Raw genomic sequence first — 23,693 nt, forward strand, 5'->3', positions numbered from 1 at the left:
TTATAGTATAATATTGTTACCATCAATGAAGATTCTCTGAAAATGTAATTAAATTTTGTGAACCTTGTTAAGTGCACCACATGATCTACTTTCTTAATTAGTACTAAGGCTAACCTAACCTAATTTACCTAAACAAATTATTTGCAAGTGTGGTAAAACTACGCCTAAATTATTGACGAGAAATTTATGCTTACATTATTGAACTAGATTTACGTTGTATAGGGCTACTGCAAATATTTACCAGTATTCTCTTTATATGGCACTGCCAAATCCACATAAAATATATTCCATTTGTCCAACAATGACACCAGAGGGTGAGATAAAATAATCTGAAATAGCCTCTCCAATATTTAGTGCATTTTGAAGTGGCATTTCTGGTACCAATTCTTAAGGGGTTAGGTATAGTATAAGACCTAAAAAAAATGGAGTTTTCCTTTGTACATTTTTTAAGATATGTTTTGCACATGACCTCCCGGCGGGAAAGCTTCATCTCCAAGAAAGTAATGTGCTGTAGGAGTTCCTAATTGTCGAAGGGATACTGGAAGTGGTAAAGGGCGCAAGTCATTATTTAAGTTGTAGCCAAATTGTGAATTTATAAAAATTCCACCATCAGCCTGAGATCCATATGCTCCTACATCAACATGGGTGAAGAAATATTTTACATCACATACCATCATTAGCATATATTGAATGTCTTTTTATAGTTGATAAATTAGCATCCTAAGTTAGTGGGTGCCTGGATGATGACATGTTTACTATCAATAGAACCCACACAATTCGGTAGGTTTCAAAGTTCTTTGGTTTAAACGAGCGTTGAGGGACTTCCGCCGATTTTGGAATAGGCACCGACTCAGGTTAATTTCAATTAAGAAACACGCCAAACGAATTATCTTTGCACCAAAAACGGATGCTCCCTGGACCAAATTATCGTATTTTATAATTATGTTAATGCAACAGAGGTCAGAAGTCTTGCCAAATCGGCGTAAGTCCCTCAACACTCGTTTCACCCAATGAAAATTGAGGTTCGTATGTCTCATTTAACGCGAAAGGTTATGGAAGTCTCCATGCTGATTCTCCTCTGGTTCAGTGGATGAACCCATAATCGTCTACGTCTAGATTTTCTGGCCTTCAAGAGATGAATGGCACAAAGGAAAGCTAATGCAACTTGCATGAACATAAATTCTACAGATGAATGGTCACTTATGTAATTTGTTGCAATTTCCATAGTTTCGTAATATATTACTGTACTCTGGGAAAGTGTTCATAAGATAATCCAGTAGGCAGTGTCTGCACGTAACCTTCCCACGTTAATTCTAGGAGGCCGTGCTAAATTCTAGCGTTAACGCTTATGTTTTCATCGTGAATGGTATCACGTCTTTATATCTTGCGCTAACGTTGCGGTTACGTTTCCATTTTCATTGTGAATGGGCCTTAATAGTCATTTCTTAGAATTATTGTCGTTTAAAAATGCGTAATATCTTCGAAGTGTGAATGTGTTCCTACAAGTTAGAGAAAGACCTACACGTTACTAAATTGTAGCTTTGTTATTGTCTGAATATAAGCCTACGCCTAAGTAGTGAATTTAATTGAATGACTAGTGCCATGCATTATGGTGAATTCATGTGCAGCGTTCAATTGTACATACACATACAAGAAAGGATCTGGAATTTCTCTGCACAAGTAAGTACAGTACTACAATTACCTTAGGATTTCTTTCTTGCTTGCTTAGCCTAGTTAGAGATGTACCGAGATAAGAGCTATAGACGAAGACTAATATCTAACACATAAAGAGCGTTGTTCCCGAATATGTTTTCAAAATAATTACTGCTAATAAACTTGTTGGAACTTATAACTTAATGCTACTAATTATAGGATCCTATTAAGTTACATAAGCCAGATCTGGCTAAGTGGCTGACAGGAATTAAACGGAATAAATTCTTGCCAACTCGGAACAACAAATTGTGTTCCGCCCATTTTGAAAAGTTTTGATTCTGGACATCCTTACGAAATAAAATTTTGAAAGACTACGGAGTTCCGTCTCTGTTTAACTTCTCAAGACATCTACAAATGGTAGGCCTAAACTGTTGAACAGTGTTATGTAATAGCTTACCTACATTTCGAATCAATAATTGAACAACTTTGCTTTATAATATGAATCAATGATTTTCGCTTTTATAAATTCTTAATAGACTTGGTATAATATTATTCTTGCATGTTAAAAAAGCATCTCGGAGGGTTCTGAAAAGAAAAATGGAAGCAATAGTTTCACATGAAACAAATTGAGTTCCAACAATAATTCTTGTGAAACATCAAGTGATCACGTCTATTTGTACTAATGAATACTTACATTTTATAGTTTATTTCAGCGATTTTGAAAAAGGTAAAAAGTGGCGTTTCTGTAATTCACAATTACCTGATTATGTTCATACCAAAATTATAGCATTATCGAGAGTCCTAGGAAACGTATTACATCTACTTGAAAATGTGGTGGAAATGAAAAGGAACAGTTAAGAGCATTGAGGAAGGAAAATAACAACTGCAAGAGAAAATGTGACAAAGAGAAGTGATATCCACCCTTAAAACCTTTATCAAAAATCTTAAAGAAAAGAATCTAATCAGTGATCATACGTAAGATGTTCTACAAAACAATTTCTCCGAAATAATGTTTGGTTTAATCAAGAGATCTGAGGCAAAAATGAAGAATATTCAGATACTTTAAAAATTTTGCATCAACGTTTATTTTCTATTCACTAGCTGCATACGAATGTGTTAGGCTGTGCCTAAATAGGACTCTACCCCTGTTAATACACTAAGAAATTGGCGGTACACAATAGGCAGAGCGTTTAGAATAGAAAGTGTGGTAACTCGGCAAGGGTCTAATGGGACTTTTAAACCCCCTACTGTCGCCATGGCAATTGAGCGAAACATTGGCGTGGCGGTCGTTTTTAGACTGCAGTTTTCCTCTTAATACTGTGGACAGAGCAGGTAGAACTTGTTCTGCTATGGAATTAAGAAGATATTTCTTGTGGTGTTCGGGTGATTTTTATTGTGCCGTTTATGTGAGCGAGTAATAATAAGCCTAATTGTTTTGTTATTGATGTAAATCCAATTATATTGTATAATCTGTAAGGAAGAGACGTTTCTTTTATCCACCCAAAGACTAGAATATTTTTCAGAAGTGGTGTAGAGCAATTCCACGAACACAGAAAACTATATACTCGTTCTTATATCTGTGATATCCATTTTTCTGCGGTTTTGACTGCGATTTTTTAAAATTATGATTTATGTAACGACGCTCGCAACTGCAAAGGTTATATCAGCTTCGCCGGTGTGTCGGAATTTTGTCCCACAGGAGTTTTTTTTACATGCCAGTAAATCTACTGACATGAGCCTGTCGCATTTAAACACACTTAAACGCCATCGATCTCGGCCGTGATCGAACCCGCAACCTCGAGCATAGAAGGTCAGCGCTATATCAACTGCGCTACCGAGGGCGACTTTTGATTGTAAGAGCCGATAAATTTATTATTGCCGATAAAGAGGTGGGACTTCCCCGCAAGAACTGGCGACCAAAACCGTATGCCATAACAATGTACCCTTACCAAATACCATCTGGCTGTGACCAATTCCATTGACGCTAAATAACCCAGTAGTTGATACAGCATTGTTAAGTATCCGAGTAAAAATAATTGGATGTGACACCCGAAAATCAGAAGAACACCTTAGCTAATCATGCGCTTGTGGCATTTATGTGCCATTTCTCCACACCTGAATGCCCAAAATTATGTCTAATTACATTGACCGTAATTCCTTCCAGTGAATGAACTCCAGACCAGCATTTCAGCTGTTTAGTGTGAGTTTTTCAAAATCGATACATTTTTTAGGGTCATAAACTGTGATGGGTTCGAGGAAAGTGAAAATATAAAAGAATTCAAAGGTGAATGAACGACCTTGCAGATACGCTGAACTCAAAGACTCCCTCATCTGCCCTGTGCAAAGGATTCTAGCATTACACGATTTTAGAAAATATATTACATGTAATTGACAATACAAAGAACACGTTTGTCTAAGAAAGAACCCTTGAATTATTTAAAGTGACAATTCAGAGCACTAGCGAAATATATCAATTCTTGTGGGATAGCAGATTTAAATATATTCTGACAGAAAAAATTTAACCAGGATCCTCTAGAGCGACATTTTGGAATTTTTAGACTTTCTCCATCTGAACATTTTTCAGTCTATGTGCCAGTTAAAAAATGTGCTATATTAAAGTGCTAATTGTGAACTCCTAATTGAATCCAAGCACCTAGCTTCCACTTCATTAAATATACGTGTTTAATTATTAATTATTTTATTTTTAATAATAGCACTTTAGTCGTAATTAACGTTAAAGTTATTTCGGTACCAAAGTACAGTATAATTCTACTTTGCATCTAGGCTAGAACTTAATCTGGTTTACAATTTTATTACATTTGTTTATTACGTTTGCACATCATAAGAAATTTCTAATCGAGCATATGAGAAAGTAATAGATCTCATGGAAAAGTCGTTAATTTAATATTCTCCACTAAGTAGCATACAACTACTTAGTACAGTGCTACCAAATTGTTTTAATTTTACAAACCACAAAATAACTTAGGTATTTCAAAAGATCAATGGCCAGTTTTTCCAAGTAATGTTTAATTTCGCTTAACAAATGTTAAATTAACAGCTGGTTTATTTTTAACGTTTTGTTAAGATTTTTTTCATTTTTCCAACATAATTTTGTTTAAAATAACCAACACTTAACTTTAACTGTCGTTAATACTATTCTAACTACTCAACAGCAGTTGGTAATGATTTTGCATATATAAGACAACTTCTTATTGGCTGATATTATTATTTAAATTCTGTGCTATAGAGTAAGTCATGAAACATGTGTAAAATCGTAACCTGTTACAGTAGCCATGATTCATACAGTACAGAGAGTTGATAAATGAAAGTTGCATTGACTACTATTGAATAATAATAATAATAATAATAATTATTATAAGCATGGTTATATTTTATAATGCTAAATATGAATTTCTGTTTAGAAAAATCTCAGCATTATGACCACCAGGTGACAATAATTACACGAATGTGTGTGTAGTCAACTGTACACAAAACCCTGAGGAGAATTCTCTAATCCAGGTCCATGTATAAATTGTATGTAATTTCGTCCTAAAGAAGCAATTGCTGCTTAAACATTTTATTATTTACTCACTGCGTATTTTGAAGCACTATTGACATCGGCTATAGTTGAAGAGCCAGTAACATAGAATCTAGAGTTAATAGTAGCTGGTGAATTGGAACAAGTGGCCTATTTCAACTAGGTAACATACAACTGAGTTTTATTTTAAGACATGAAAGTGATTATTATAACTACATACCGGTACCTAAGAAATATTAGTAAATTAATACATAATGTGCATTCAAACATAACAAAACTTAAGTGGTATATTAACTTTCATTTATTAGAATTATATTATAGCTAGCGATAATATAAGTTTGCACAGGCTTTAAAACAGAAGCGAAAGAGCTGGATTCTTGGAATTTATAATCGTTTTCTTTCCGATGGAAATTTAATTTTCCAGCAGGATAATCACCCCACGCACACCGCATAAACGTTCAAAGATGGTTCACGGAAAAACATGAAAAAAGAGGAGGATTAACAAATATCGAGACATCCCACCTCAAAATCCAGATCAGTTCTGGGATCAAGTTCTGGCTGCCTGGGAAGATTTCGCTAAGGACCAGAACTATTTCCGCGATCTGGTGGACTCAATGCCCCGAAAATGCCAGGCAGTGATAGATGCCGATGGCATGTGGACAATATATTAGATCCACATGTGTATTTATTTTATTTTTCTTTAATTTGTTTATCTTTGTTTTATTTCGGGAAGAAAATTGATCTCCCAAGAGTTTTTTAAATTCTCCTAGTGGAGCCAGAGTTGCGAAATAATTCGTTCCACTACACAAAATTAAAAAAACGAAGAAAGGTAACATGTATAAAAACTAGTTACGTTAATAAAAAAAAAGTTATCGCCCGGAATCGAACACGGGCCACTAGAATGGCAAGTCAACTCGCTAATGACCGCTCCATGGGAGTGTTATGACGTAAGTAGCGCGACGAGGCATATATAGGTGCTCGGCTTGAAATCTACGGACACAGCTCACATACAAACGTAATCGTGTAAATATTTCAGTGTTCAGTACTAGTTAATGTTTCATTTGGACTGATTTACTGAAGCTTGGTGAAACCGGCCCTTACTCTAAACATTCTTCAAAGAGAAACATAACATGTTATTTTCACAACTTTTGTCTGAACAGCTGTGGTGTTATCCGCCATGTTTAACTGTTTGTTAAATGAGTTAACGGCCTGAAATCCTACATTTAAAGTTAACAAACGGTTAAGAATCTGTTAAGCCAAACTGGTGTTGAACAAATGGAAAAACTGTATTTAACAAACTGTTGAAGGTTTAACATTCGTTAAGTGTTCTAACAATACTTGGACAAACCGGCCACAAAACTTACATTAGCATAGATATAATATCGAAGCTTAATTTATGAGTCTAATGGCCAGTTTTTCCAAGTAATGTTTAATTTGGCTTAACAAATGTTAAATTAACAGCTGGTTTATTTTAAGCGTTTTGTTAAGATGTTTTCCATTTTTCCAACATAATTTTGTTTAAAATAACCAACACTTAACTTTAACTGTTGTTAATACTATTCTAACTACTCAACAGCAGTTGGTAATGATTTTGCATATATAAGACAACTTCTTATTGGCTGTTATTATTATTATTATTATTATTATTTAAATTCTGTACTGTAGAGTAAGTCATGAAACATGTATAAAATCGTAACTTGTTACAGTAGCCATGATTCATACAGTACAGAGAGTTGATAAATGAAAGTTGCATTGACTGCTAATTGAATAGTAATAATTATTATAAGTATGGTTATATTTTATAATGCTAAATATGAATTTCTGTTTAGAAAAATCTCAGCATTATGACCACCAGGTGACAATAATTACACGAATGTGTGTAGTCAACTGTACACAAAACACCGAGGAGAATTCCGTATCATATAAAATTCTCTAATTCAGGTCCATGTATAAATTATATGTAATTTCGTCCTAAAGAAGGAATTGCTGCTGGAACATTTTATTATTTACTCACTGCGTATTTTGAAGTACTATTGACATCGGCTATAGTTGAAGAGCCAGTAACATAGAATCTAGGGTTAATAGTAGCTGGTGAATTGGAACAAGTGACCTATTTCTGTTTGTAGGATATTCAAATCTGACTTCAATTTCTTGCCACGTTGAGATCGCACATTTCCTCAATATTAAATGGATAATAGCTCAGCATCGAAATAAGCGTCAGTATGATAATCAGTTGACTTATAAAGATTATCTTCCCTATATTAATATTCCAAAATATCTTTTAAATTATATATTACCAGTCTTATGGCCGGTTTCACAAAGCTTCATTAAGGTTTTAATGATTCATTAATTTATTTACTGGTTCATTAAATCATTTTTATATCTCACCAAGCATAATTTAGCCTAACGAACCAATAAAACTATAATTAAATTTAGTGATAGAAATTTCCGTCTTTAAATTTTTAATTATTCATTAGTTGCAATATAAAATGCGGAACGTTTCGACGCAGAATTGTTATATCTGGAACTGCTCGAAAATTAAGAGTCAAATGGAGATAATGTTAACCATTTAAAAACCGATCATTTTGAAAATTTGAATGACACAAAAATTCACAAAAGATACCGCGTCACGAAGATCGTGGTACCGGTACTCAAAATTTTAGAAGAAACTGATCATAGGTTAGAATATCATAAAAACGGCTGAGACAAAGCTGAAACTGGTCAACTAAGTAGCATACAACCGAGTTTTATTTTAAGACATGAAAGTGATTATTATAACTACATACCAGTACCTAAGAAATATTAGTAAATTAATACATAATGTGCATTCAAACATAACAAAACTTAATTGGTATATTAACTTTCATTTATTAGAATTATATTATAGCTAGCGATGAGATATGTTTGCACTGGCTTTAAAACAGAAGCGAAAGAGCTGGATTCTTGGAATTTATAATCGTTTTCTTTCCGATGGAAATTTAATTTTCCAGCAGGATAATCACCCCGCCTACACCGCCATAAACGTTCAAAGACGGTTCACGGAAAAGCATGAAAAAGAGGAGGATTGACAAATATCGAGACATCCCACCTCAAAATCCAGATCAGTTCTGGGATCAAGTTCTGGCTACCTGGAAAGATTTCGCTAAGGACCAGAACTATTTCCGCGATCTGGTGGACTCAATGCCCCGAAAATGCCAGGCAGTAATAGACGCCGGTGGCATTTGGTTGAAGTATTAGATCCACATGTGTATTATTTTATTTTTCTTTAATTTGTTTGTTTATCTTTGTTTTATTTCGGGAAGAAAATTGATCTCCCAAGAGTTTTTTTAAATTCTCCTTGTGGAGCCAGAGTTGCGAAATAATTCGTTCCAGTACACAAAATTAAAAAAATGAAGAAAGGTAACATGTATAAAAATTAGTTACGTTAATAAAAAAAAGTTATCGCCCGGAATCGAACACGGACCCCTGGGATGGCAATCCAACTCGCATCTGACTACTCCATCGAAGAGTCATGACGTAACTAGCGCGACGAGACACATATAGCTACTCGGCTTGAACTCTAGGGAGACAGCGCACATATAAACGTACTCGTGAAAATATTTTAATGTTCAGTACTAGCTAATGTTTCATTTGGACTGATTTACTGAAGCTTGGTGAAACCGGCCATTACTGTAAACATTCCTCAAAGAGAAACATAACATGTTATTTTCACAACTTTTGTCTGAACATCTGTGGTGTTATCCGCCATGTTTAACTGTTTGTTAAATGAGTTAACGGCCTGAAATCCTACATTTAAAGTTAACAAACGGTTAAGAATCTGTTAAGCCAAACTGGTGTTGAACAAATGGAAAAACTGTATTTAACAAACTGTCGAAGGTTTAATAGTTGTTAAGTGTTCTAATAATACTTGGACAAACCGGCCATAAGTTGCACGTAATATATTTTGTTACTCTGAATTACGTATAAACCAGATACAACTGCAACTAATGACTAAATAGTAGATAAAAACTATTTGGTGAAAATAAAGTGTCTCCTTTATTATGTTACATTCTTTCTTGTTTATAAAAACTATAATTTCATGTCAATGCATATTTTATAGTGCCATAAAATGTTCAGTTTTGAGATGCTGTACTTTTTTTTTTGCGTATTTTTGGCTGAAGCCGGCACAGTGATCCATTTTTCGGTTAATTATTATATTTACTATTCAGGGTTGTGTTATATAGCTCACAATTTGTTAATGTGATAATATTACATTTTTAAAGAAGTAAAATATTGTAAATAAGTACTCTACAATACGTTCTTATCTAATGAGTTATTTTTAAAAACCTTTTGTATTCACTTGAATAGCGATCCTGAAACTGGGCACGGAAAACAGGTCTAGCGCCACTCGGCGACGAACCACTGAACTAGAGGAAGTAACGTCACTTTCTCTTTTACCCGCTCTGCAATAGGTGTAAATCCTCGATTGACACCTGAAGCCTTCTTAGCTTTAGGGGAGCGAGTAGTATTTTCATCGCACGCTGTTTATGTAGCACGTACTTTTGATGAGATGTCTATATTCGAAAATGCATTGAATGGAATGGTAGCGCATTTACAGGCTATGTTGATTTATTTATACTGGTAAACTTATCAAGATTTAAAATATCAATCCTTATGACTTACCATTCAATAAATATAAAAAACAAGTTATATTTTATAACATTTGTTCCCAATATTTCGCTCTCCTAGGGCATCATCAGGCAATACATAACAATATCAAATACATTAAATATTAACATTACTGTAGGTACATATTATGAAAATATGTATTTATACAATTGCGAATGAAGAGTGGGTAGTTTGCCATCATATCCTCAATTTATGTGTGTGATGATATTTCATTTAAATTGTTAAAAAGCATTGATTAATTCAAATTTGTTAAAATGATTAAATGTTGCTATGATAGGAGCGAGATTATTTAAATCTTCCATAAGTTGTGATTGTTGATGTCATATTTATAAAAACAATGAAAATCCATCGTATTGCATATTAATATTATCGTGAGAAGATAAGCTTAACTGGTAATATCGTGAATTTCTCCATATGCTCAATTCTATATCTGTAGCAGATAGGCCTATGTATATTATAGAGCAATTAATGTTACCAAATTTTTTGTATTACGCTGTGTTTGTCTGTACTTACGTAATAATGATGAAGACTGTGATGCGATGCTGTCTGCTAGCGTGTGTATGTTCGACTGTCTTGGACGTTGTTTATGAGATTATACAAGCTGGCGGTTAGCACTTGAAATACCCGAGGTTCTCGCGTAACGCCAATTTCGCTGTTCGGAGCGCTGTTCTATTCTAGATATTACAGCTCTATATATAATCTTTTCGCTGTAAGAAACATCCTAATGTAAACAATAATACGTGACTGAAGTGAGGCTTCATTGGCCGCAGCTTGGCGCCATAGATTCTCAGTACGTGATCCCGCCTACTGTTGTACATTCTGTTTCATGTTAAACATTTCCCCTTACTCATCAAGTAGGCCTAACCTCACTACTATGCATTAGTTTGCTTAGGAAAATTTTACTTTATAATTACTGTAATCAAATTATTTTAAACTTACATGTAAACTGAACCCAAGCGCTCGCTCTGTTAACATTGCTGGAATAGGGAAATTGACGCTCTCTCTCAGTTTTTATGCTGCAAATTCCATTCTAGGGCACTGATAATAATTGTAAATATACTAACATGTAGCTAAATGTCTCACACATGATACTATGAATTTTTAAATGTAATACCTTAATTAGAATCGTTGCAAATACATGTTATTCGTGTATTATCTCTGGCAAGAAGAGAGAGTAAATGTATAATGTAGGCCTACTGCAAATATTATTGTATCTCTTTTTAGGAAATATATTTTGTCATCATTTAGAAACTTATCTAACTCCTCTGTCGGTGATTCATTTTCTTTCAAGCATTGTTTAACTTCTTTTTGATCAGATCCAGCTGGCGTTGAAACACACCAATTTCCTGCTCCACCAGCTGTGAATCTTTCTTCAGGCCATTGTTACATTCTTCTGGTGGAATGGATAAATCTACAGATTCCTCCACAATGCTGGTTTCCAATTCGTTAGTGCCAGCCTGTCTCATATTTAAAACGGAAAAGCTGTAGGCCTAATACATATTTCATTATTTAATTATATATCATATATAATATAATTAAGATATATATTATATATCATATATATTATAATATATTGTATTATGTTACATTTTGTTGATTTATTTAACATATTATATTAGGTATATTACATATATTATATCAATATTTTCCAAAATGTGATCTGCGAATCCATAGGGATCAGCAAACAGTTACCAGAAAATCCGCGATTTATCATGTCCTTTTAATTAATACCAAAATAATATATATATTTTTTTAATTTGGGAATATCTGTAATGTGTTCGGAGACTTATTTAGAGGATGGTTTTTAGTTACCTATACTGGTCAATAATGTGTTGTAACTTACATTGAAAAATCTCCTCTTCGCTATGTAGCATACATGATCATAAAGGGTCGACCTGGTTGGCAAGTCGGTATAGCGCTGGCCTTCTATGCCCAAGGTTGCGGATTCGATCCTGGGCCAGGTCGATGGCATTTAAGTGTGCTTAAATGCGACAGGCTCATGTCAGTAGATTTACTGGCATGTAAAAGAACTTCTGCGGGACAAAATGCCAGCACATCCGGCGATGCTGATATAACCTCTGCAGTTGCGAGCGTCGTTAAATAAAATGTAATATTTTAACATGATCATAAAAGGGGAAGAGTTTTGTTGTATACAGTATTCGGAAAGGCAGCGTCATAAAAGGGGAAGAAAAATATTGACCTTCTGTAAGGAGTAACTAAAGAGAGATGTTAAAAAGAAAGTAATTTTTATAGCTCAAGCATTTTTTTTCTTCCAGTGATCCTCAGACAGCCACGGTGAAATGATGGACACCGAATTTCTAAAAGGAAACATTAAAGTGTCGCCCAAACTACTTACCGCATTACAGAAACAGTAACTTTAAAAATGGGTAACTCCTTTTTTTTATAGGATGAAAGTCTCTTCTTTTCAGAATGTTGAAGAGTAAGGTTTTCCGTTTTTTCCTTCTTTTCATTGAACTTGTGAGACTGTTATGTCTAGTTTTTATGGTTTTATTTATCTCCCAATTCTAAGTGCACGTGTAACAAAGGTTTTATTTTCAAGAGACTTATATGTGCCATTTTTCTCCAGTACTTCTTTGACTTTAAACGTCAGTTTTTTGTCTGACAGCTTTATTATCAGTTCAGTCTGATAGTCACTCTTGACTGTTCTATATAGCCATTCCAGGTCCCGTATGGGACAATTTAGAAAGCAACTTTGAAAATATAATTGTCTATAAAATTAATGTCTTTGGTAGAATATGTTCAGTGATACATGAATAATTTTGTTAAAATATGAAGGACCCTCTCCCTGAAAACAGAATTGTTTATTAAACTTTATTTTCTGAGAAATACCTAAATAAAATGGGTTTCCGTACGGAACATTTTTTAGACACCTCAGTGGTCAGCAAGCACTTGGATGGCAAAAGTCTGTGATATCTGACCCCTTAAGTAACTGAAATTTTTTCCATAAACTTGCAGGCACTGAAACATTTTAGAAAAGTAGTTACTAGTTAAAAGAAAAAAAAAAACATGTAACTGCTACGAAATAACCAAAAATACTTGGTTCTGTATGGGACAGACATATAGTTCCGTATGGGACACTTGTGAATTAGGAGTCTTCTTTGAGGATTTTTTTGTTTTTTGGAGGTAATAATGTAATCTTAGTATAACAAATATTTATTTTTATCGATTTTACATGCATTGTATGGGACAGCAATGCGTAATTAGAGAAAAATTTGTCAAGAAACGGTCAGATTGATCTGTTGAATTTAACCATAAAAAGTTGTATGTTAATGATTTTGTATTATACTGTACATTAAACTGCAAGTTTATTTCAATTTAAGAGCCTTCAATTAAATTTATAATACAATCTGTCAGCTCCTTTTCTAACAATATCAGAATCATTTAGATTCTTCTAATCTGAGACACTTTGACAGTGCTTTCAAATGAAGAGGATTCCTCAGCTACCTTAAAATGTTTGTCATTTTTGGCTGTCTATTTAAAAAAAAAAGTACTTTAATATCTTCGTTTTCAACTTTGCCATTATATGTAGTCAGTGCTGTCATGGTAATTATTTTCTTGGCCATACATCCCACGCCTTGTTTTCTTCCTTGAAATATATTTCACTCTCCTCTCTCTACCTTTCCGACTGTCATTTAATGATTTTGTTAGTATTAAAGAAGAAGCAAAGAAATTGTTTTGCTTTACATTTTAATTGTACAACAAATTTGATTTAAAGAATACACCATGTAGCATCACCATAGATGCACACTTGTATTGATGAATCTTGGAGTGTGTATTTGCAGCACTTCTTGTTTTTCAACCATTATTTTATATAATTCTGGATTTGTTTGCTGCAGAGGTGGACAATTTTTGTTTATGAACATCAAACAAAATACATTAGGAACAGCAAGAGATGATTTTAGATCTGTACATGTACAGATCTCCGCATACAAAACTTAGACTGTATGCCTCTGTACAGACAAAATTTTCTTTTCCCCATATGATTAATTAAAAAAAAATTGTAGGTTCTCATATGATGTATGGCCCCGTATGACCTCCACAATGACAGCACTGCATACAGTATGATATTTATGCTTTAATCCCATATCACTTGTAAATTCAACTTCAACGAACTTTCCAGGATTTTCATCTTCCAGATTCATGGGATGTTTTAGGTTCTGATGGGTTTGTTCTAGAGGAGACATATTTTCACATTCATCTGAAGACTTATGTCTCTGAGTCATTTCCTGTAAGTTACGAGTCAGAGTAAATCTCGTAATGTAGGTTTCTTAAGAGTGTTTAATGTGGTTGATTCTTTAAAGATGCTGTGTCTACACATTTCTGATCTGGCTGTTATGGCAACAAGAACGCTTTCACAGTCATAAGGTAAAAAAACAGTGACTTCGCTGAATTTTGAAAATCGCTGCTACTTTTTCCCATTGTTTGTTCTTGAGCTCTTCATATAGCCTATGAAACAAATTCAAATGTTCTACATAAAACACCAATAATCAACAATACAGCAATCTCAAGTTTTGTTTGAAATTGTCCCGTACGGAACCTTATTTCCTTTAAAAACACCTTATTAAAAACTTAATTAAAATTAGTGACTTCATGAGAGCGGTACTTACTTAACTTCTATAAAATATTGTGCACTTATCAGGTACCTTACTGTTTTTGTTTTTATGAGCTTTGTCTTGTAGTTTAGCTAAACAAAACACCCCCTCGGTTCCTTTACATCCGTTTAGCATAGACTCAATGTTCTACATTGATCTAAAGCTGTGCTGTCACAAATTTAATGTAAGTTCCTGTATATGTGTGCTTTCACTTGATGTTTAAAGACAGTTGACGAAATAGGGAATTCTCTTGTTCCTAGTCTGAACACCTTGGAGTAGCATGGGAGTTAAAATTTACCTCATTATTGGTCGTATCAAAGAAACAATATGAAAATAAAAATATATATAATAAAATTGGACAATTTTGTATCCCTTGTCTGCTTTATGCCTGCTTATGTCATACCCGGTCTCTTAAGTATGACTTGAAAAATGACGTCTTAAAAATACTTGATCATAATAAATACTGTATATTAATTATGTCATTTTTATTTTATGTGCAGAATATAGTATATCTCGCAATAAATCATTTTTGGACTTGAAGAATAATATTTTGAGAGAAGCTTATTTTAAAAATTAACAAATTGTTCTTTCCAGTAGGCTTAACATGCTTACAACTGCACATTCACGACATGATAAGAGATATAATTTAGCAATAACACATATTCGGACATGAACAACAATATTTTGAAAACATATATTTTAGAATTAATACCCTGTTATTTTCAGTGAGCTTATGTTCGTACATTCACATAATTGTATGGTAACTTTGTTTGAGAGAGCATAAATAAAATACTACGGATATATTATTTATGTAGTAAAACTTCCTTTATGTCGGGTTAAAATAAAATAACGTATCTAAAATAATGTAAATAAATTATCTAAAATAATGTAAATAAATTATCAAAATAATAAAGAAATGAGTTGACCTAAGGTTCGAACCTGGGTTCCCCTACACCAAAGCCTTTCACCTTACCACTATGCTACAGAGAATTATGTACTAAAGTAGTTGAATTTACGTGTTATGAATGCTTTCATGTTTGCTGCCTATTATGTTTGATTTTGAATTCTTAAATATTATACAAAAATGTGTTTTATGCCGTATTATATTGTGTATTCATGCCACATTACACATTCAATCAAGAGATCGTCCCTCATTTACCTACGTAATTTTAGTTTATTGTTATTTAATATAATATTTCAGTAACAATATGGCCTTATTTACAACGGAAGAAGAGGTGATTGGATGACGTCAATAGAAGACAATTGACTGTAGAATTGGCCATTTTAATATCATATGTGCAGTATTTCTTTCTAATTTTTATTGTTTTCAATAATTTAACGTCCATCTGTCTAATTTTAATGTCGCCTATGTTCTTCTCCTGGTTATGAAGGTTAAATGTGGAAACTTTGGCATATATCGGTAAAAGCGTGTACATTTGTATAGAGTGCAGTACATACATACATACATACATACATACATACATACATACATACATACATACATACATACATACATACATACATACATACATACATACATACATACATACATACATACATACATACATACATTCATACATACATACAAGATGAGAAAGCTAATGTCCTAACTCTGTCCATGCTCATTCATAACTATTCATTAATGTTCTAAGTTAAACATTGACATTTACAATCTCAGATCATTGATTATTTAATTTGACTGGAAAAAATGGAACATACTAAAGTCCCAGCGGGGACAAAGGAACATGAGTCTGGAAACCAGGACTGTCCCGGCCAAATCGTGATTCTGGTGACTCTGTCTTCATTCATGCACAACGAATTTCGTATATAAGTAACGTATGCATTTGGAGGGTGGGGGTTGGATGGGCATACAACTCTCGTAGTGATCACATCATATTGCCACTTCTTCATAATACGAGTATAAATCTTAACCATTATCAGGAATGTTTTCTAGTGATGCGTATGTGAAGATCCTTCACTGGTTTTTGTAAAAGGACTGTGAACCACTCCTAAGTTATTATTGTGTTAATAGAAAAGAATTTTTTTTATATTGGAATAAGTTCATATTGTTTTTCTTTTTTTAGGTTTCCATTGGAAAATCCTGAGCTTCTCAGCAAATGGTTATCTGCTGTTAAACGTTACAACTTTATACCATCAATTCACCATAGGCTTTGCTCAGTTCATTTCACACAATCTTGTTTCTGGAAGTCTAATTGTAAGAGATTACTGAAAGCTGACGCAGTGCCTACAGTTTTTAATTTTCCAGCCTATCTCACAAAGGTAATCATAAAACAAGTTATAAGCTGGCATAGCTATATTTTCGGAACTTTAAAATAATGTTATATTTTGTGTTTATTTATTTATATAGTTGAAATACCATACTGAAAGTTATTTATAACATAGATTATAACTAAAAGACATATCAATTAATGTTTTTGTAAGTGTGTGATGAAATATGTATCCAGATTCAACATTCTTATCATCTCTAAAATATATATACATATTTTTTTCAGATTGAACAACCATCTCGCAAAGTATTAAAGAGAAAATTAGAATCAGATAAACAAGAAACAAATGAAGAAAATAACAGTTGCGGTATTTTAATAAATAATGATCAGATCACAGCAGAGCACAACTACACCTATAATGCCAAAAAAGAGTGTGAATTGATGGAAGAAAAACTTAAAAGAAAGAATGGACAAATTGAAAATTTTAAATGTCTAAACTCCACATACATAAAGGAAACTCACAAACAAGATGGTTCAGTTAAAAAATTAAAAGTAGCAGTGAAAGAATTGAAAGAAAGAAATCTTGCCAATGAGGACACATTAGCAGTTGTGATGGGTAATTTTTCGCATTTTATGTTTGATGTTATTTGTAGAGCTTAAGGGGAAAGGGTGAATATTATGATTTACTTAAGAAGTTTGCCATAGCAGTGCACTTTTATTCACCAGCTGTACATGAATATCTAAGTTAGAATCTTAATTATTCTTTACCACATATCAATACTTTACTCACATGATACAATACAGTAAGAGAGGATCCTGGTTTCCTTACTTTAGAGGAACATGCTAAAATTTCTTCTCATCGACTATGGGTCATGTTTAATGAAATGTCAAATAAAAGATTGCATTGAATAGTAGCGTATGCTAAAGAATTTGTTGGTTATGTTGATTTGGAAGATGAAATATGTTTAACTGAAACATGAGGGAGTTAAGAAAGTTCTAGTACTCACGATGGTAACTCTGAAAGCTTTCTGGAAAATGCCAATTGGTTGTTACTTAATAAATGGGTTCTTAGCTGAGATGAAAAGAACATGCTTGAAGAAGCCATAAAGAGATTGCAAAACATAAATTAGAATGTTATTTTCATCAAGAGTGTTCAGTTTCAAACATTTCTGTAGGAACTAAGTTAGGTTGCAGCTTTTTGTCGGAATGATTAGATTCATCTTTCGAAATAGGTGATTATGGTCTTTTGATGGCTGGATTTTTGAGCAGGGGAATGGAAATGGCATGAAGAGCTTTCATTCTTTGTGTGTCCAGCGTAATGTAGGTCTACAGATCAAACCAGGTTTTACGAGGTGTTGAATGCACATACTTGTGCGTGAACGACATTGTTATGCTTATACTATAGTGTAATTTTGAATCCCTCGTAGTTCAGTTGATTCCTGGCACGCAAGAAGATTTCGGACACTAGCAGCAGCAGTAGAGAGACCAACAATGGCGAAAGTGGGGTTAAGGCATGATAGGAGAACTGGCGTGAACACCGGTCTTTCATTGTATGCCCCGTTGCTTACGAGATTATATACAAGCTGGCGCATGGCATGATCAAGAGTGGGTCTCTGAGTGTCATGACAACTTCTGCCACTAGGTTCGCCTCGCAGTTCTACTAGGCATTGTGTATCATTAAAATTCTTTGATTAATTTTGCATTACTGATCAATTACGAAGATTATTAACATAACAAGCATATTACAGTCTTATTTGAGATTTATTGATGACTTGTTAAATATCAGTATGCAGATTTTCAGCATCATTTAATGGAATTTACAATTTTGTTTTCCGGAATTCTGAATTTATTCAATTAAAAATTTTGCTTTCAAACTATATTGTTCATCAGGTTCATTTACTTTGGCAAGTTGAATGTTTTCAGTTCCGTGTTTTTTCTTCAGATTTCGTTCCCTCTAATTTGTTGTAATTACTGAAAGTGAACTACCGGTGTCTTCTACTTTCAGACATTATTATTATTATTATTATTATTATTATTATTATTATTATTATCATCATCATCATCATCATCATCATCATTAAACTGGTATAGTTCTTAGTTTGTCTTGCCTTAAGACAATCAGTAGCATTATTCGAGGAAAAGAGTATGATTAAAAATCATTTATAATGGGGAAATATTCTACGACAATGGTTAATTATTACTGCTGAATATTGACACATATACGATTTGCATTATTTAGGATACAACATACGCAACAATACGATTTTAATGTTGCACATGCCGAGTTTAGTGTAATGTACTCCCCTCACGCTCCAAGCCAAATCAAATATTATTACGACATTACGAGTAATAAATAAATAAATAATAATTACTACAATTATTCGTTGTGATAAAGTACAAATATCACTGCAAGTTGTACCGAAGGTTTTACTTTATGTTTTCATTAAATTGACATGTCATGAGTAACGACAGAAAACAGCTCAAGGAGCGAGATTCAGACATTACTGAAAAAGAAACGGGGATTAGAAGAGCATATGCGCATGAGACTATGGGCGGCAAAATTCTAAAAAAAAAAAAGATCGTCCCTGAGATTCCTGAGATATTTGTTTATGTTTTGGGAAATCATCAAATGCGGAAACCATTTCTAATCACATATGTGCAGACTAACCTCCTAATTAATTTAATTCTAACTCCTAATTTAAAAACTGTTTACACACACTAAAATATCATAGCATTTGCTATTACTATCCACTACAGGTTAATCAGCAGGCCTTTTAGATATTTATTTCACAACTGCAAGGTGTGCAAGAAAAATCGCACAATTGTACTAATAATGTATTGTGACTGCAGTTTGCATTAGTAAAAATCATAACACTTCAACGTCAATATATTTTTAGAAAAGAAAAGGAAAAGTTAGGCCCACTTGCAAATGATTAAATTATGAAGTCAGGGAAATGGAAGATAATACAGTACCTTAATTCACTGGAACTTAATAATAATAATAATAATAATAATAATAATAATAATAGTTGGATAGAGTAGACTACAGTGTTCATGTAAAATATAATAAGTTTCTTTCATTATTTCCGAAAAGGTACGGTATATGAATTGAACAACAAAAAAGTAGTACCTTAGTTTATAACATGTAATATCTTTTAATATCAAGAATGACAGTCATTCATTTTAATATAATTGAGACTTAGAAGTTTTGAAATTACGTCTATTGAACATAAAATATTGTACGAAGCATTTAATAAGCAATGGTGAGTCCTTTAAATGTCCCAAATGTCAATGACATTTAAGTATTCTGCTGTGAATCTCTAGAACCGAACAGCGCTCAAACGGTGGAATTGGCATGTTGGAACCTCTTTAGACTCGTATTTTAAGCGCCATGCGCCAGCTTGTATAATCTCGTATCAATGGTATGCCCCATGCCTGTAATTATATTATACGTCATGACTAGGGACCGGATTTTTATGTAATATCAAGGTGTGAAATATATACATATTTATGTAAGAAAAATAAGCTGAATATGTACTAAAATATGTAAAATCATGAAAATATTTAATATCAATATATGGCAGGTATAGGTTAGGTAAGACTCTCCAGTTGTGATTTCATAGAGCACCTGACTTTTTTACCGCACACTTGACACATTACTATTTTTCCATCTGTAGTGAAAGCTTCGTTCATCGCAATCCATGATTTTATTTTTGTTGTTAGGGTTGAAGATACATGGGCCATTTTAGTTAGTTAAAAGCAGTAAATAAACTCACTTGCACTTTATTGGTACTGTAAGTACTAAAACTAGAGAACTGAGTGAAATGAATGACGCAACAGTACTGCAAGCACTGTTTTGCTTTACTGGATTAGGAGAAAATAAGAGGAGATGTGGGACACATGCATTTTAGCTGCTCCCTGTAAGAAACAAAGTACCTACTAAAACCTCAAACTATAGGCATTTACAAACTGTTGTTTGAAAAGTGACATTCCTGTCTCCTTCAGAAGGGTAGGATTATTCCAGCCGAGAACCACACTTTCTAATTGCTCAGAAAGTCCCATTTCCGCATAGGTCTACTAAATTTAAAGTAAAGGGGTCAAGCAATAACCTTAAACTGGTTGGCAAGTTGGTATAGCGCTGGCCTTCTATGCCCAAGGTTGCGGGTTCGATCCCGGGCCAGGTCGATGGCATTTAAGTGTGCTTAAATGCGACAGGCTCATGTCAGTAGATTTACTGGCATGTAAAAGAACTCCTGCGGGACAAAATTCCGGCACATCCTGCGACGCTGATATAACCTCTGCAGTTGCGAGCGTCGTTAAATAAAACATAACATTAACATAACCTTAAAAGCTATTTATTTTAATCTTTCAACAACTTTCCAGTTTTTTCCTTTACTCCAGCTTTTATTTTTTTTCATAAATCGGCTACTTTATTGCGGATCACGTCAGACTTGACACAGGTCTTTCCCTGGAAGGATTAGGGAGAGGGTGAGTAAGGTTTCAAGTTGCATGGGAACAGCTTGTTAAGACATGTGCAGAACAATTATAGTTTGAGACAAATCATGTCGTCCTCGTCTCACTCCACCGCATGAAGGCAACGCTACATTCTGAGTGATTTTTACAATACAAGATTGTTGTATGAGAAAGGTTGCCTTTTGTTCACTCATATTTACAGTGGGTGATATGGGTGAGTGCCTCTGTTATTTTCTGGAACTAAGGACGTTATGTTTCGTCCCGAAATATATCCTTTCTTGGGTAGGTAAAAAGGCCTTTTTAAATCTATGTATTTCAAATTGTAAACTTCTCCTGCAGAATTTTTTTTTTTCCGTATATAGAAGTAAAAATGAATAAAACCCCTGAATATGTAGATTTATGCAATACCAAGCCATAATATGTAATGTGGGGTAAATATGTAAAAATATGTAGTATCAAATTTTAATATATTAATGGTAATTACAAGATTCGCAAAGATTTACTATTTATATACGGTTAAATTGAAAGGAATATAATATGTAATTACATAAAAATCCGGTCCCTAGTCATGACAATACCAATAAAATATGAAAATCATATTTTCGAAGTAAATGTCGATTGGAGTGCAGTTGGCATAATAAGAGTGTGTTTAAATAGTGTTTTGTTGGCAATATTGCAAAACCTCGTAAGTACTGAGAACAAGTTAGAGGTTTTGGACTTTTGCCAACGATATAGCTGTAACTTTTTAGGGTTTGTCATTTTGAACTTTGACCACGGCATCCTTGATAGTACCTACTTTCCGTGGATTCCTTAATACGCAAAAAGGAGGTACAAGTGGATGAAAATGGAACTCAATACTCATGAAATTACATAGAAATTCTATGGCGCTCTTCTCTCTTTGTTGTTGGTACTGTGACGTCAAAGATTCAGACTAGAAGGTATTCACATTAAATTTATTCTACATTTGGCTCTGTACCTTTTAATATGCAACTATTTCGTTAGTAGCTATGGTCAGTTAATTAGGAATGAATTAATTGATTGAAAATGTTTACTAAGGACTATTTAAATATATAAATGGTTTACTCTAATTATAATTGCTTGCATTACTAGTGTTATTAATCCTAAGCATTTCTAACGGTTTAACAACTGCAAACATTTAACTTGCTTTTTGTGATTCTTTATGAAGGCTATATGGCTCAGCTTTCAGTTCATTCTGCATGAAAGCTACATGGCTCAGGTTTCTGGTATTTCTGCATGAAAGTTACATGACTCAGTTTTTTATGATTCTCCATGAAAGCTACAGTACAAGGCTCAGCTTTTTGGTGATTCTCCATGAAAGCTACATGACTCAGTTTTTTATAATTCTCCATGAAAGCTACAGTACATGGCTCAGCTTTTTGGTGATTCTCCATGAAAGCTACATGACTCAGTTTTTTATGATTCTCCATGAAAGCTACAGTACATGGCTCAGCTTTTTGATGATTCTCCATGAAAGCTACAGTACATGGCTCAGCTTTTTGGTGATTCTCCATGAAAGCTACATGGCTCAGCTTTGTGGTCATTCTGCGTGAAAACTACATGACTCAGCTTTGTGGTATTTCTGCATGAAAGCTACATGACTCAGTTTTTTATGATTCTCGATGAAAGCTACAGTACATGGCTCAGCTTTTTTATGATTCTCGATGAAAGCTACAGTACATGGCTCAGCTTTTTGGTGATTCTCCATGAAAGCTACAGTACATGGCTCAGTTTTTTGGTGATTCTCCATGAAAGCTACATGGCTCAGCCATGAAAGCTACATGACTCAACTTTTTGGTGATTCTCCATGAAAACTACTTTGCTCAGCTTTTTGGTTATTCTCCATGAAAGCTGCGTGGCTCAGCTTTTTTTGTGAGCTCTATATAGGGTTAGTGATAAAGACATGGTTTAGTTAGCTGCTACAAATACTTTCAACATAAATCGTTTTGATAGTTACTTGGGTAATTTCCTTGTATCAGTGATTGGATATATGACATAATATATGACGTCATGTATCATTTCCAAGCCGAGGTATGTGACAAGGTTAGTGCGTCAGTTGAGGGGATTATTTAAGTGATATGAGGCAGAGGAATTGTGTACTTTGTGTAGGGAGATATTGAAGTTTCACCAAAATTTTGTAACTATATATTCTTATGGAGTGATGTACTCAGGTGATATTCTCTAAAAAAGCTCCTCCATCTTGTCCCCTCTGTGCAGTACTCCATGCGTGTCCCTTCTCCACCACTTTCTTCAATATACATCACACGTTGCAAGCCGAATACGCGATTACAGATTATAATGTCATAATACTACCGCCTAGCACAATATTCTGTGTCATGGACAGAACAGTTAGTGGGCTACGATAATGTGTACTTAAAATAATTGGTGGTATTAATAAAAATGAAGACCTTACTTCGCTCATCTTCCTCATGAGCAAAACGAGCTTGCTTTTTCTGTGAGGAAGCTCTGAAATGTCGTATTAATAAAAACTATCGGAGTTTG

General features: G+C 33.8%; 1 protein-coding gene across 6 annotated transcripts in view; it reads left to right on the forward strand.

Annotated features, from left to right (window-relative positions):
* The first annotated feature begins 1,330 nt into the window (after positions 1–1,330).
* The window catches only part of LOC138710237 (zinc finger protein ZFP2-like), a 105,651-nt gene continuing 83,288 nt past the window's right edge, over positions 1,331–23,693 (forward strand). For 4 of the 6 annotated variants that reach the window (XM_069840923.1, XM_069840924.1, XM_069840917.1 and 1 more), the window contains exons 1-3: positions 1,331–1,680; positions 16,557–16,752; positions 16,986–17,316. In XM_069840923.1, coding sequence (XP_069697024.1) covers positions 1,610–1,680; positions 16,557–16,752; positions 16,986–17,316 — 598 coding nt within the window. In that variant the 5' untranslated portion in view covers positions 1,331–1,609. Of the gene's footprint in view, positions 1,681–16,556; positions 16,753–16,985; positions 17,317–19,759; positions 22,112–23,693 lie in introns of those variants that run through there. The other 2 variants (XM_069840922.1, XM_069840921.1) reach the window with 2 other exon arrangements.

This window comes from Periplaneta americana, chromosome 12 (assembly GCF_040183065.1).
Source record: "Periplaneta americana isolate PAMFEO1 chromosome 12, P.americana_PAMFEO1_priV1, whole genome shotgun sequence".
Classification (NCBI taxonomy): domain Eukaryota; kingdom Metazoa; phylum Arthropoda; class Insecta; order Blattodea; family Blattidae; genus Periplaneta; species Periplaneta americana.